General features: G+C 44.0%; 1 protein-coding gene across 7 annotated transcripts in view; it reads left to right on the top strand.

Annotated features, from left to right (window-relative positions):
- The first annotated feature begins 5,915 nt into the window (after positions 1 to 5,915).
- FAM135A (family with sequence similarity 135 member A) overlaps positions 5,916 to 16,746 on the top strand; it is a 170,690-nt gene continuing 159,859 nt past the window's right edge. For 2 of the 7 annotated variants that reach the window (XM_050950605.1, XM_050950599.1), the window contains exon 1: positions 6,606 to 6,702. Coding sequence is in view for 2 of the 7 variants with exons in the window: in XM_050950604.1 (XP_050806561.1) it covers positions 6,584 to 6,702 (119 nt within the window). In the remaining 5 variants the exon portion in view is untranslated. The other 5 variants (XM_050950601.1, XM_050950604.1, XM_050950598.1 and 2 more) reach the window with 5 other exon arrangements.

The raw sequence follows: 16,746 nt of genomic DNA, 5'->3' as shown, positions 1-16,746 counted from the left end.
CCCATGACCAAAACATGCTACAACCCCAAAGACTTTGCCTTGCTCAGCTCTCCATCATTCAGGCTAGCCTCCCTATAGATCCCCCCTATTTCCAAGTTCTCTCTGGTTGAACTGGAACTACTTCTTCATATGCCCCAGCAGGCAATCACATGACTCAGTCTACTGTACTCTTCCTAGCTTAGTCTCATAATCTTCTGTGCAAATTACCAGGCCCAAACACTTGTTTTTAAAAGCATTCTGCCTCACATCAGGGCTGTCTGGGCCCAGGCTTACCTCAGCCCTTAAAGGGGCAGACTGCCTTGTTACACAGGCCTGCACAAAATTTTACACCGGCAAAGGGACTGCAGTCTGGGAAAAGGACTGTATACCAAGGACAATGATAAATAGAAACATAGACCTGTAGGAAAGTATCTAGTTGAGTATTACAGGTGTTGATTTTAGGTCTGGTCTTAATAACAGTTTCATTAATATTCTGGAAGTGGAGGTAGATAGTATATTAATTAAATTTATAAGTGGTTCTAAACTGGGAACACAAGTGAGGGAAGAGAAAGAATGCAGAAGGACCTAAAGAGATTAGATAGATAAGCAGAGAATAAAAAAATGAGATTCAGCCTGGATAAATGCAAGCTAATACATCTACATAAAAATAATTCCAAACAGAAATATTCAATGGAAAGCAGAAATATTGAAAGATCCCTAATGTAGTGGTGATAATGGATAGAAAATCATATGTAAGCTTCCAATCTGATATGGCCCAGAAAAGGCATTGCCCTTTCGTCCTGCATACTTGGTGGCATCAGAACACAGATAAGGTGGCAATAGCCCTTTCCATATACTGGTGAGATTGCACCTGAAATACTATATTCTGTTCCACACCAATACCACAAAGATGTTGAAAACTCTGAAGGAATTCAGTGAAGAGCAAAAAATTGAGATACTGGAGATATTTGCTTATGAGGAAAGATTAATAGTCATAAGTATGTATAGTTTGCCTAAATGATAACCAGAGATTTGGGGTGGGAATATAATGATCTATAGATATTTCAAGCATATAAACACCATAAGAGGAGAAATGGTAATAGAAGAAAATATAACCTGGAAGAGTGGTGTGAAAATGCACAAAGGAAAATACTGAATATTAGAAAATAGTTTCTAGCAGTGAGATCTGTAAAGCTATGAAATATTCTCCCAACAGATATGATAGTAGTCTCCACCGCCTGAATAACTTAAAAGTAGACTGGCCAAAGCACTGAAGAAGAGTAGACTGTTTGTCACTGATGTCACAGAATCTTGTGGAGAAGGTTCCATGGCAGTTGAAGCCTGGAGTCAGAGAAAGAAGTAGGGAGTCAGTTGGGAGCATTACGACCCGAGAATGATATATGAAGTAGCAACATGGGAGAGGTTGAGTATATCTATCACCCTATAAATGATCTAGTTCTGCTCCTGTTGCTGCCCAAGAAAGCTTGCTCTTGAGTATCCTTCTGCTGTCAAAATTCCTGATTTTAGTGTTTCCCTATTAGGGACAAAAGTTGCTAGATATAAATGAGATGATTAGTAATTACTGGATTCAGATGTTGAAATCTCATACATCTTTGTTTCCTGAATAGCCATAATACTTTGCAATGTTTTATTTTCTATAATCTCTCTAGGTTTTATTTTTATATTATGTCAACAAACTATAAATTACATTTTTTTTTATAAATGGTAGCTAATACAGGGCCAGGGTGTGGGTTTTTTGGTTTTGTTTTTTTTTACATTTCTCTGTCTGTGGTATTGATTCTGTGGCCTTTTTATATAGTATTTGATACAATTTTTAACAAATTTCTTCTCTTGTACCTGACTCATTTGACTTGTGTATTTTTTGTCTTTTGAAATACGGCACACTTGTGATCAAAATAATAATGTTAGTTCTCTTAACTGAAAATGTTTACTCCAAGGTCTCTGACTTCTTCTGATTAAATATTAGGGCTTGTATTTCATCCTCATCCTCCTTGACCTCTCTGCTGCTTTTGACAGCTGATTACACATTCTTTATTATATTCTTTATCTCCCTTAACTCACACTTCTGATGTTCCAGGTCTCTTTTTCGCCTAGACAATTCCAGCCTCTTGATAAAATAATAATATATGGAGATATACCTATCTCATAGAACTGGAAGGGACCCTGAAAGGTCATCAAATCAGCCCCCTGCCTTCACTAGCAGGACCAAGTACTGATTTTGCCCCAGATCCCCAAGTGGCCCCCTCAAGGACTGAGCTCACAACTCTGGGTTTAGTAGGCCAATACTCAAACCACTGAGCTATCCCTCCTCCCTTGAGGAGGAGTATGGAGAAGATCGACTGATGAGAATTGCTGTTGGGCTTAGATAAGTTGAAAGAAATTTCTGATTGCAAGTACTGCCTGGAGCAACACAACAAAATGATAGTTACTAGCATTCCCCCCTTGTTATGGAGCTGTCCAAACAGTTGATTCTGAGTTAACACCTGTTCAGAAATCTACAAGGACTACAATCTGGCCAGGAACCCCTCTGCAGAAGGTATAATGTGCTCTTGCATCCTATTTTGGACCTATAATGTAAGAGATCTGTCACACCTCTCCCAGTCTTGATGGCAGTTAATTTATATCCTTCCCCAAAAATCATGTCTGTGAGAGCGGCTTAGTGTAAATGGCTAGAAGGACTACTGACCACATTTTTAAGAAATTTACCCTAGACAAATGCATTACTGTGGCACAAGGATTACATTAGATAAAAGGTTAACCAGATCATGGCTCCAACCCTGACTGGTTTTCTTTCCCAAGAGAAATGTCTGAAGCTTAAACTAGCATTAGGTACAAATGGCCTAGCTTTAACATCAATCTCAGATTTCGTTTTAGAACAAAATTCTAGCCTTTATAGTTGCAAAGAAAAGCTTGAAGCCGTGAACTGAATGTAACTGAAGCAATTGTGTCTGCCTGAGCCTGCACAGAGGCATGCAGCAGCAATTTGAACTGGGTAAGAAGCAACCTAGTCTCAGATACCTCACGCCTATCACCAGAGTAGACCAGATCCTTGTTAGTGTTGGGGGGGGGGATGACTAGCTGGAATTCTGGAAACCCTTTTGGATTCTAGAATTTACTTCCTCTTGCTTGAGTTCAGATGGGTCCAAGTGTTCTGTTCCTTCCCTCTGGCCTTCTGGTTTTACAGGTCAGATTATTTTTGTGTTTTCTAAGAGCTATAAAGCCTATAGACTAATTTTTAAATGAAATATGAGATTACAAAGAACAAGATAGCTGCCACAAAAACAGAAAAACCACAGCAGATTGCTGACCCATCCCAGTTTAAACCCTAAACTGAAATACATAGAAGTTCTGCTAGATATGACTCAACTCAAAGACTTCCTTCTCAGTACATTAGATATTACCAGTCTGACAGTAAGAACAAGCAAGAGCCAATCTGGGTTCTGTCAGCTCAGATGGTATTATGATTGTTGGGTTTAATGTCATCACCTATAGTCATAGTTCCCATGGCACATCTCAGTGTAACCTGAGATCTCAGAAGAAGCAGGCAGCAAAGGGACTCTTGCATTACAGCCAAGTAATGAATGTTTTCTAGCCTCTCTGGCCTGCTGGTTGATGGGATAAATACGGAACTCGGAATTAAGTTCCATACACCTCTTGTCTCAACTGTCATGTCTATGAATGCATCCAACCTTTAGATGAGTCCATTCAGTGGGACTTTACAACCAGGAAACTTAATCTCTCCAAGTATAGCAGTTCCACAGAAATGCCCTGGAGGTGAGGGCAGTTTTCTGTACACAATAAAGACCTTCAAAAAGCTGGTATCCCAAAAGATGCTCTTGGTTAAAAAGGACTGTCAGGCCACCATACTTCACATAAGCAAACCTTCCTTACTGGGAAGCACAGCAAGAATGGCAGTGGGCTCTGTCCTAAACTCATTGCCACTTACCTAGAAATGAAGAACATGATCACAGATTGAGTTGATCTATGACAGATCCTGACAAGTAGTCTCTGGACCAGGGGATGGCAAATTAGATCTCTCTGGTGGGAGACGGATCTCTGCCACTCATCAGAAGAAGCTATCAGTCATTTGCTTATGGCTTGAAAAAAGATTGCATTAGAAGAAATTATTTCTCCATTCACTGGTGAAGGAGTTTCCTGTACACTTATCTGCTAGTTTGTCTGGCAACAAAAGTTCTAGAAACGCTCAGGAGAGACAAAGATATCATAATGGCCCAGATAGCTATATTTCTTAATTCTGTTGCAATATTCAAATCTAATCCTACCATAGTGTCAGTTTGGCCTTGGATAATTGCTCAGAATCAGGACATCTTTCTACATTGCAACACAAGAGGCCTCTCACAATGCTTTGGTTCCTAGCATCCATAGGGATGATTTCTCTGGGCAGGTTGCTTGTGTGCTTCTGGTATCTCATTCTCAGATATCATCTATCGGAAAGACCTACATCTCCAGGAGGAGAAGACTTGTTGTGTGGTGTAATCAATATCAAGTACACCCTTTTAAATGCCCTGCATGAAAACTGTTTCAGTACCTTTCTCCTATGTCTGAGTGTAACCTGTCATGAAATAGTCAAAGGTAAATCAGTATCATTTTAACCTCATGTTGTCAGGTTTGAATGTCAGTGTTGGAGCTTTGAAAGCTCCATTATAACAAGCCCCTGGTATAGTCATGAGGTCCTGATAAAGCAGATGTAAGCTTCTCTTGAGTCGCTTACTTCCTGTGAACTTAAATTTTGTATAAGGAAGTTCATCTTGCACGTGACTGTGACTTCAACATGCAGAGTGAATAAACATCTGGACGTACTGTCTGATCTCTAATCAAATTTTACAAGGATAAACTGGTGTATGGACTCACTGGAGATTCCTTTCCAAATGTGGCTTTGGAGTGCCACCAATATCAGTCTATAATCCTGCATCATTCTTTCCATGCCAATCCCAGTGAGGCTTTCCTCCATGTGACTCATGCTAAGAAGTTTTTGGGTTTTTACTTGGAGTAGACTACAGCTCCAAAATCATCTTTTTATTTCTTTTGACAACAGTTCACTGGAAAATGATATTATCAAAACAATCATATCTAAATGGACCTTTGATCATATTTAACATTGCGATGACTTGGTTGGCATGAAGCTAGAAGGCTACAAGGTTTATAAGACTAAAGGCAGGTCTGTCACCCTTGCTGGTCTTATAAATATTTCCAACACAAACATCTACATGTTGGGTTTGGACTTCAGACAGAAATCCAAGTTTGCATCTACAGAACTTGTTTCCAAGGCAGGGGAGGCCAGGTTGTCCCATCATTAAAGAAATTGGTGAATGGAGGTAGGAGCAGTTGGTTCGAGTGATTTTGTTTTCTGGGCCATGGCAGGGAATAGCTCTTATTTTCACTAGGCAACTTTGGAGCAGGTGGGTGGGTAACGTGTCTGAATGGAGCCTGTTCGTCAGTTTGAGAGGCATCTTAGTTTAGCCTCCTTGCTTTCCTAGTAGCGCTGTTGTTCTTGTTATTGCCTCTTTTTGCAGACGTGCTCTCATTTTCTCTCAGTACCTTCCTCAGTTCTTTCCAGAAGTTAATGCTGCTTGGTGAGCGTCCTTAGAGCGTCCACCGTTAATTCTGCTTCTATGAAGCCACCACCTTGTAGGATTCTGGCTCACCTTCACCACCCACCCCTTCAGAATTTCTCTCTTTTGAGGTGCCTTTCTCCTGGACCTTGGTGTGTGTGCAGCCTCTAAGCCGGATCTTATGTTATTTTAAACGAGCTATTCCTTGTGCGACTCTGGCGTCTCCCGCCAAGGAGCGGAGTGGCATGTTTGGAGGGCAGCATTTGTGAGTGACGGGGGCGGCCCAGAGCAGCCAGTAGGGGGGCTGATTTATACTACCCCGCCTGCTGCTGTCAAACAGTCCCACGCCTTGGCGAGGAGCCTGCGCTGTGTCCCCCCAGGAGCTGCGACCCAGCGCGGGGGAGAGTCCCTGCGATACCTCAGAGCCAGAATTAGGTGTGAGTAATGTCCCCTTATTATCGGCTCATCCCCCCTTCCCCCGGGCAGTAGCGACAGCGGGAGGCCAGCCCAGCCGCCATGGGGCTGGCAGAGGCGTCTGGGTGGCAGCCGACCTCTGCTGCCGCGGTCATTCCGCTGTGCTCGGGCCGGGACAGCTGCACCCGCCCGCAGCGCCGCTAGCACAGAGCAGGCTTCAGCCCGACCCTCCCTCGCAAGCAGCAGCAGGAGCCTGGCTCGGAGGAGCAGCAGGGGGAGCACGAGCCCGAGCCGCAGGCGCCCGGCGGCTCGGAGCAGAGAACAGGAACCGGGAGCGGCGCGAGGGTCTGGCGGCGCCGCCGAGCTTGACGCGGCCGCGGCGAGACCCAGGCACGCGGAACCGAGGATGTGGAGGCTGTAGCGGGGCAGTCACCGCCGCCGGCCGCTGCTCCCCCCGCAGCCCTCCGGGGCTCCGGCCGCCGCGCGACTCCTAGGAACAGAAGCGCCGTGTGCCCGGCCAGCAAGCCCCCGCCCTCCCAGAGGAACGGGGCGCCGGCGACACGGGCCACTCCGGCAGCAGTAGGCTCTGGCGTCGGATGCACGCGTTACGCCATCCCGGTGCTGCCGAGGCCTGGACTCCGCTGGAGAAAGCAGAGCGGGGCGAGAAGGGGGCGGGCGATCTCCGGACACCAGAGGCGGCTCCATTGTGGCTCAGGTTGGTGCGGGCCTGTGCAGCGGACCCGGAGTCAGAGCGGAGGGAGGGTTGAATTCCCTCGCCGCGACCCCCTCATCGCAGCTGGGGTGGGGTAGGGGTGTTTGCGTTCACAGCACGCGAATGAAAGCTCCTGTGATCAGCAGCGATCGCGCCTGCCTACTGCCCCCCTGGGTCTGGCCTGTGCCCCTGGGGCTGGGAGTCCGGACCCTAACAGCAGAGGTAGGTTTGTTTGTTTCCTTCTGGCCTGCGATGATCGTAGTAACCCCGCCTTGTAATGGGGCAGCAGCAGGAGAGACTAGGAAACCAGAGAAGGAAAACTCTTCGGCACTTCCTTTCCTACCCGCGCCTGTGGGACGCGGATGGGTGCCCTTTCCGTCCCCCTGGGCAGCACTGACTGCAAGCAACTCTTCAGTGCGTTCTCTTTCACTGTAGCAGAAGGCATGAAATTATTTACATTCACCCTTTTCCTCTTCTATCGTTTCTTTAGCTAGTGGATAATTCTAGTGCTTTGGTACTTTGTCTATTAAGTTATGCCTGGGTAGGATTTTTTTCATTGTGTTTAATCTGTGTAAAATAAAGTATTGGAAATAAATCAAAATAATTTCTACTCCATTTTCTTGGTAAAGTGACCAAGTATCGAATGTGGTGAGTTAGTGTACACTTAGATGAACTCCTTGGTTTTGTTGAGTTTTTTTCATGTTCTTTCTGAGGACAACTTTTAATTTTGCCCCAGTGTTTGAAGAATTATCACCATTGCTAATTTAATGTTGTTTTCTCCTGTAATCTAGAAGTTGTTGGACGTGGGTTGGGAATACTTTACAGCTATTTCCTGGTACACATAGCTACTTAGGGATTGCATTTGAAGGACTTGCCAAATACATTTGTACACCATCATTTAATGCTCTGCAGAAACTTCACATAGGGCAATGTGCTTCTCTATGGAAAAAAGGATGTACTATTCCCATTCCTGCTGCAGAAACAAAAGCATACTTCCATTCTGTTTTAAAAAAAAAGTAACCTATGCAATTATATTTGTATTACAATTAATGTACTTTACTCGTATTATAATAAGTGATCTGTTCGTCACTCAACATCAGGAGTAGCTGTATATATATTAAAGGGAGAATAAATCAAAATATTAGCACAATTTATAGTGAATTTGAATGTTGTAGGACTGGGAATAGTCTTATTTAATAAGAGTTGGCTAGAGAGACTGACTTAATGGGACTCTGTTAAATTTTGTGTCATATTTCGGTTATTTGAAATATATGAAATCTACGATCAGTGTAAACATTTTTCTGAATTCTGTTGAAAACTGCTTTTAAACAAGTATTCCCTTCATGCTAGTGCATGAGACACTGAATGAGAATTTTACTACAAACTTGACCCAGTACAGAATTGACTACTAGATTTTTCTAGTATCAGAGGGGTATCCATGTTAGTAAAAAGCGACAGAGAGTCCTGTGGCACCTTATCGACTAACAAAAGTATTGGAGCATAAGCTTTCGTGGGTGAATACCCACTTCGTCAGACGCATGTGGTGGAAATTTCCAGAGGCAGGTATAAATATGCAGGCAAGAATCAGTCTAGAGATAACGAGGTTAGTTCAGTCAGGGAGGATGAGGCCCTCTTCTCCCAGTTGAGATGTGAACACCAAAGGAGGAGAAACTGCTTTTGTAGTTGGCTAGCCATTCACAGTGTTTAATCCTGAGCTGATGGTGTCAGATTTGCAAATGAGCTGAAGTTCAGCAGTTTCTCTTTGGAGTCTGAGGGTATGGCTACATTTGAAATTTCAAAGCGCTGCCGCGGCAGCGCTGCGGGAGCGCTGCTGCGGCAGCGCTTTGAAGTGTGAGTGTAGTCAGAGCGGCAGCGCTGGGAGAGAGCTCTCCCAGCGCTGCATGTAAACCACATCCCTTACAGGTGTAGCGTGCAGCGCTGGGAGCCGCGCTCCCAGCGCTGCTGCCCTGATTACACTGACGCTTTACAGCGCTGTATCTTGCAGCACTCAGGGGGGTGTTTTTTCACACCCCAGTTGCAGCGCCGTAAAGTGTGAGTGTAGCCAAGCCCTGAGCCTGAAGTTTTTTTGCTGCAGGATGGCTACCTTTACATCTGCTATTGTGTGTCCAGGGAGGTTGAAGTGTTCTCCTACAGGTTTTTGTATATTGCCATTCCTAATATCTGACCTGTGTCCATTTATCCTTTTACGTAGGGATTGTCCAGTTTGGCCAATGTACATAATAGAGGGGTATTGCTGGCACATGATGGCATATATTACATTGGTGGATGTGCAAGTGAATGAACCGGTGCTGTTGTGGCTGATCTGGTTAGGTCCTGTGATGGTGTCGCTGGTGTAAATATGTGGGCAGAGTTGGCATTGAAGTTTGTTGCATGGATTGGTTCCTGAGTTAGGGTTATTATGGTGCGGAGTGTGGTTGCTGGTGAGAATATGGTTAGTGGGTTGTCTGTGAGTGGGGACTGGCCTGCCTCCCAAGGCCTGTGAAAGTAATCTTTGTCCAGGATGGGTTGTAGATCACTGATGATGCATTGGAGATGTTTTAGCTGAAGACTGTAGGTGATGGCCAGTGGGAGTTCTTTTTGTTTCTTTCTTGGGCTTGTCTTGCAGCAGGAGACTTGTGGGTACACGTCTGGCTCTGTTGATTTGTTTCCTTATTTCGTCATGCGGGTATCGTAGTTTTGAGAATGCTTGATGAAGATAACCTAAGTTGTGTAGAACGCAATGCCATCCACAGGCTCAGAAACAACCCTGACATTATAATCAAAGAGGCTGATAAAGGAGGTGCGGTTTCATCATGAACAGGTCTGACTACCAAAAGGAGGCTGCCAGACAACTCTCCAATACCAAGTTCTACAGGCCACTTTCCTCAGATCCCACTGAGGAATATACTAAGAAACTGCACCATCTACTCAGGGAACTCCCTACACTAATACAGGAGCAAATCAACATACCCTTAGAGCCCCAACCGGGATTATTCTATCTACTACCCAAGATCCACAAACCTGGAAACTCTGGACGCCCCATCATCTCTGGAATTGGCAGTCTCAGTGAAGGACTATTCGGATATGTGGACTCTCTACTCAGACCCTACATCACCAGCACTCCCAGTTATCTCCATGACACCACTGATTTCCTGAGAAAACTACAATGCATTGATTATCTTCCAGAAAACATCATCCTAGCCACCATGGATATAGAGGCTCTCTACACAAACATCCCACACACAGATGGAATACAAGCAGTCAGGAACAGTATCCCTGATGATACCACAGCACAACTGGTTGCTGAGCTCTGTGACTTTATCCTCACATACAGTTATTTCAAATTTGGTGACAATATATACCTCCAGACCAGTGGCACCGCTATGGGCACCCGCATGGCCCCAAAACATGCCAACAATTTTATGGCTGACCTGGAACAATGCTTCCTCAGTTCTCATCCACTCACGCTCCTTCTCTACCTACGCTACATTGATGACATCTTCATCATCTGGACCCATGGGAAGGAGACTGGAAGAATTCCACCATGATTTCAACAGCTTCCACCCCACCATCAACCTCAGCCTGAACCAGTCTACACGGGAGGTCCACTTCCTAGACACCACGGTACAAATAAGTGACGATCAAGTTAACACCAACATATACCAAAAACCCACCGACTGCTATGCCTACCTTCATGCCTCCAGCTTCCATCCCGGACACACCACATGATCCATCGTCTACAGCCAAGCGCTGAGGTACAACCACATTTGCTCCAACCCCTCAGACAGAGACCAACACCTACAAAATCTTCACCAAGCATTCTCAAAACTACAATACCCGCACGAGGAAATAAGGAAACAAATCAACAGAGCTAGATGTGTACCCAGAAGTCTCCTGCTGCAAGACAAGCCCAAGAAAGAAACAAAAAGAACAAAAAAACTTCTCCAATGCATCATCAGTGATCTACAACCCATCCTGGACAAAGATCACTTTCACAGGCCTTGGGAGGCAGGCCAGTCCTCACTCACAGACAGCCCACCAACCTTAAGCATATTCTCACCAGCAACCACACACCGCACCATAATAACTCTAACTCAGGAACCAATCCATGCAACAAACTTCAATGCCAACTCTGCCCACATATTTACACCAGCGACACCATCACAGGACCTAACCAGATAAGCCACAACAGCACCGGTTCATTCACTTGCACGTCCACCAAGGTAATATATGCCATCATTTGCCAGCAATGCCCCTCTATGTACATCGGCCAAACTGGACAATCCCTGCGTAACAGGATAAATGGACACAAGTCAGATAGTAGGAATGGCAATATACAAAAACCTGTAGGAGAACACTTCAACCTCCCTGGACACACAATAGCAGATGTAAAGGTAGCCATCCTGCAGCCAAAAAAACTTCAGGATCAGACTCCAAAGAGAAACTGCTGAACTTCAGCTCATTTGCAAATCTGACACCATCAGCTCAGGATTTAACAAAGACTGTGAATGGCTAGCCAACTACAAAAGCAGTTTCTCCTCCCTTGGTGTTCACACCTCAACTGCTAGAGGAGGGCCTCATCCTCCATGACTGAACTAATCTCATTATCTCTAGATTGATTCTTGCCTCCATATTTATACCTGCCTCTGGAAATTTTCACCACATGCACCTGACAAAGTGGGTATTCACCCACGAAAGCTTATGCGCCAATACTCCTGTTAGTCTATAAGGTGCCACAGGACTCTTTGTAGATTTTTCTAGTCTGTGAGAGAAATTGCATAGCATACATAACAAATAAATGGAAATAACTTAAAACATCTAATTATGATAATTGGTAGTGGTGGTGTTAGAAGTAAGAAAATGTCAGTTTTAAAGCCATCTGTTTTTTATAAAGGCTTTCTGTTTGTTTTTGCATAAGGTCCACCTATTCTGTTTCTGTGTTTTCTGTTAGTGTTGGAGGATAAACTTATTTCAGTTTGGGAGTCTGACCTTATCAGTGGACAAGGCACAAGTTTTCGGTTGTTTTTGTTCTTGTTTTTTCTGTTTTTTTTTTTAAATCAGCCCACTGTGTTAATCTGAATGCATTTGCATTATTATTTCGGGGATCAAAATGCAAATCCTATTCAGTTTTTCATTTCTTGAGCTGGCATGAGGTGAAAGTGTTATTGAAGTGATTCTTATTACTGTTGGAGCAAATTGTATTGCTAATATTGGCATTGGAACCATTTTTATGATCATGCTGAAAGCCATTGAACGAAATTGTAAACCCTCTATATGATGGACACCACTTAAAGCCAGGGAGTGCTTCCAGCACCCTGATTGGTAATACAAAAATCTGTTAACATTTCGAGTGTGAAAAACCACTCAAAAGGAAGCCTGGCTTTTGTTGTAGGTTGGAGGATGCTAACACAATCAGAATCAATGAGGGATCAATTCTTCTGGAGCATCATTGCTGTCTGTCATACTAGAAAAATTTTTGGTTTATGGAAGAGTGCATTAAGTACTTTAACCTATGTGAATAGCCCTTGCAAAAATTTGAGCCTGTTCAACCTGAAAGGGCTGTTCTATAAGAAGCAAACAAGAAATCAGACCTCAGTGATGTATCTTTGAACTTTATATGAATGAGGCATAAGCCTATCATCTTCTCTCTATCTAAATCCTAGTGACTACCCTAGTAACTTTCTGAACATCCACACGAGAAAAATACACCACCAATCTATGCCAGACAGAGTGCCTTAATTTGTGTTTGTTTTCATCCTTACCTCTTCCCCCCTCCCCACCCCTTCTAGGTTTCTTTCACAGCATAGTTCATCTCTCATTCCAGCTTAAGCCAATGTAAATTACATCACTCAGGGCTTGTCTACATCAGAAAGTTGCAGCGCTGGTGAGGGGGTTACAGCGCTGCAACTTAGGAGGTGTACACATCTGCAGGGCATCACCAGCGCTGCAACTCCCTGTTTGCAGCGCTGGCCGTACTCCCGTTTTGTCTCGGGTGTAGAGGATCCAGCGCTGGTGATCCAGCGCTGGTAATCAAGTATAGACACTTACCAGCGCTTTTCTTGACCTCCGTGGAATAAGCAGGTATCCCAGCATACCTGAGGAAGACTCTGGTAATCAAGCTGGTCTCCTTCCCCGGCTTCTCTCGCGTTCCCCGAACCCCCGAGCAAGCAGGTCTCCTTCCCCGCGGTTTGCTGGGTGGTTCCGGGAACGCGAGAGCAAACCGCGGCGAAGCTGGTCTCCTTTCTCGGTTTGCTCTCGCGTTCCCCGAACCCCGAGCAAGCAGGTCTCCTTCCCCGCGGTTTGCTGGGTGGTTCGGGGAACGCGAGAGCAAACCGGGAAAGGAGACCAGCTTCGCCGCGGTTTGCTCTCGCGTTCCCCGAACAAGCAGGTCTTCTTCCCTGCGGTTTGCAGGGTGGTTCGGGGAACGCGAGAGCAAACCGCGGCGAAGCTGGTCTCCTTTCCCGGTTTGCTCTCTCGTTCCCCGAACCCCCGAGCAAGCAGGTCTCCTTCCCCACGGTTTGCTGGGTGGTTCCGGGAACGCGAGAGCAAACCGCGGCGAAGCTGGTCTCCTTTCTCGGTTTGCTCTCGCGTTCCCCGAACCCCGAGCAAGCAGGTCTCCTTCCCCGCGGTTTGCTGGGTGGTTCGGGGAACGCGAGAGCAAACCGGGAAAGGAGACCAGCTTCGCCGCGGTTTGCTCTCGCGTTCCCCGAACCACCCTGCAAACCGCAGGGAAGAAGACCTGCTTGCTCGGGGGTTCGGGGAACGAGAGAGCAAACCGGGAAAGGAGACCAGCTTCGCCGCGGTTTGCTCTCGCGTTCCCCGAACCACCCTGCAAACCGCAGGGAAGAAGACCTGCTTGCTCGGGGGTTCGGGGAACGCGAGAGCAAACCGGGAAAGGAGACCAGCTTCGCCGCGGTTTGCTCTCGCGTTCCCCGAACCTCCCTTGAAGCCGCCCAACAGCGCTGCAGTGTGGCCACATCTAACACCACTTGCAGCGCTGGTTGCTGTAAGTGTGGCCACTCTGCAGCGCTGGCCCTATACAGCTGTACTAATACAGCTGTAACAACCAGCGCTGCAAAATTTTAGATGTAGACATGGCCTCAGAGAGGTGAAAAAATCACCACCCTGAGCGACATAGCTTACATTGACCTAACAGTGTCTACACCGCAGGAGATGCTCTCCCACCAATTCACCTTCCACCTCTTGGGGAAGTGAAGTACTGAAGTCGACAGGAGAGCGCTTTCCCATTGACTTATCACGTCTTCACCAGACCAGCTAAATCGGGGGTTCTAAACTGGGGGTCAGGACCCCTCAGGGGGTTGCGAGGTTATTATATGGGGGTTCGTGAGCTGTCAGCCTCCACCTCAAACCCTGCTTTGCTTCCAGCATTTATAATGGTGGTAAACATACAAAAAAGTGTTTTTTAATTTATGATGGGGGTCGCATTCAGAGGCTTGCTATGTGAAACGGGTCACCAGTACAAAAGTTTGAGAACCACTGAGCTAAATCGACACAGCTGCTTCGACCAGCCCTCGGTACTGGCTTGTAACTGTTTAAAATAATAGAACATGAGTTAGAAAGTATTATTTGAAATTATTTAAATTCACTTATGTGAAATGATACTTTAAATCCAGTTACAGAAGCTGACTGATACAGTAAATGAAAGGTATTAGTTTTTTTTCATAGGGAAAATGAGATGCTGTCTTTAGTGAAATGAATATGGTATCCTTAAATCTAGCTCAGGTGAAAAATACAACATTTATATTGTCATTGTTAGAATTTGGCATGATTTGGTTATGAGTGGAAGCAATGCAAAGACTAAGTTAATTTGGTGGATGAATTGCTTTTTTCTACCAGAGGGTGGACCTTTTAAGGACAAGATTAAAATTAATTACAGCGGAGGAAGTTAGAACTAAAGATTTTATTACAGACTCCTTTTTTAAAAACGTTATTTGTATGGACTAATGCCCCTCATTCTTTCTTCACCTGTAAACCTAAATAATTTGCCTTCTCTTTTTGTGATCTCAGACCTACCTACCCTTTTGTCCTTTGTGCCCCTTGTCTCAGAATTCTTTTGTGCTTTTTTTTTTTTAAGTAAAAAATCCCAAAAGGCTGTAATGCAGTTATACCAAATTCTGCTCTCTCAGTAAACCAAGGGCTGAGAGTTTTAGTTAGTTTATGGGTACATAAAATATCATTAAAGCTTCCCTTATCTTGATAAGGGCAGTGTAGTGGGATGGATGGTCACCCGCTCCTGTCATAAAGGGCTTAAAACAGCCCTTGAGAAGGCTGTGATATGTGATAAATAGTCAGTTTTATAAATTCATTGTGCCAGACCACAAATGTCCAAAGTAGGCATTTACATTCAGTGCAAATTAGGGCTGTCAGACGATTAAAAAAATTAATAGCAATTAATCGCGCAATGAAACAATAATAGAATGCTGTTTATTTAAATAGTTTTGGATATTTTCTACATTTTAAAATATATTGTTTTCAATTACAACACAGAATGCAAAGTGTACAGTGCTCACTTTATATTTGATTCAAATATTTGCGCTGTAAAAAACAAGTAATAGTATTTTTCAGTTCACCAAATACAAGTACTGTAATTCAATCTCTTTATCATGAAAGTTGATCTTACAAATGTAGAATTATGTACAAAAAATAACTGTATTCAAAAATAAAACAATGTAAAATTTTAGAACCTACAAATCCACTCAGTGCTACTTCTTGTTCAGCCACTCGCTCAGAATAGTATTTTTCAATTCACCTTATACAAGTGCTGTAGTGCAATGTCTTTATGGTGAAAGTACAACTTACAAATGTAGATTTATTTTTTTTTGCTTCATAACTGTATTAAAAAATAAAATGATGTAAAATTTTAGTCTACAAGTCCACTCAGTCCTACTTCTTGTTCAGCCAATCACTCAGACAGACAAGTTTGTTTATATTTGAGGAGATAATGCTACTCGCTTCTTGTTTACAATGACACTTGAAAGTGAGAATAGGCATTCGCATGGCACGGTTGTAACTGGCATCGCAAGTTATTTATTTGCCAGATGCACTAAAGATTCATATGTCCATTCATGCTTCAACCACCATTGCAGAGAACATGTGTCCATGCTGATAATGAGTTTGCTCGATAACCATCCAAAGCAGTGCGGACCGATACATGTTCATTTTCATCATCTGAGTCAGATGCCATCCGCAGAAGGTTGCTTTTCTTTTTTGGTGGTTCAGGTTCTGTAGTTTCCACATCAGAGTGTTGATCTTTTCAGACTTCTGAAAGCATGCTATACACCTCGTCCCTCTCAGATTTTGGAAGGCAGTTAAGATTCTTAAACCTTGGGTCGAGTGATGTAGCTGTCTTTAGAAATCTCACATCGGTACCATCTTTGTGTTTTGTCAAATGTGCAGTGAAAGTGTTCTTAAAAGGAACAACGTGCTGGGTCATCATCCAAGACTGCTATAACATGAAATATATGGCAGAATGTGGGTAAAATAGAGTAGGAGATGTACAATTCTCCCCCAGGGAGTTCAGCCACAAATTTAATTAATGCATTATTTTTTAATGAGCGTCATCAGCATGGACATGACCTTTGGAATGGTGGCCAAAGCATGAAGGGGCATACAAATGTTTAGCATATCTGGCACATAAATACTTTGCAATGCTGGCTACAAAAGTGCCATGGAAACGCCTGTTCCCACTTTCAAGAGACATTGTAAATAAGCGGACAGCATTATCTCCTGTAAATGTAAACAGACTTGTTTGTCTTAGCGACTGGCTGAACAAGAAGTAGGACTGAGTGGACTTGTAGACTAAAATTTTACGTCATTTTATTTTTGAGTACAGTTATGTAACAAAAGAAAATCTACATTTGTAAGTTGCACTTTCACCATAAAGACATTGCACTACAGTACTTGTATGAAGTGAATTGAAAAATACTATTCCTTTTGTTTGCATTTTTACAGTGTAAATATTTGTAATAAAAATAATATAAATTGAGTAGTGTCTACTTTGTATACTGTGTTGTAATGGAAATCAAT

This window comes from Gopherus flavomarginatus, chromosome 4 (assembly GCF_025201925.1).
Source record: "Gopherus flavomarginatus isolate rGopFla2 chromosome 4, rGopFla2.mat.asm, whole genome shotgun sequence".
NCBI classification, from domain to species: Eukaryota; Metazoa; Chordata; order Testudines; family Testudinidae; genus Gopherus; species Gopherus flavomarginatus.
Note: the sequence above shows the minus strand (reverse complement) of the source record. Positions and strands in the feature narration are given on the sequence as shown.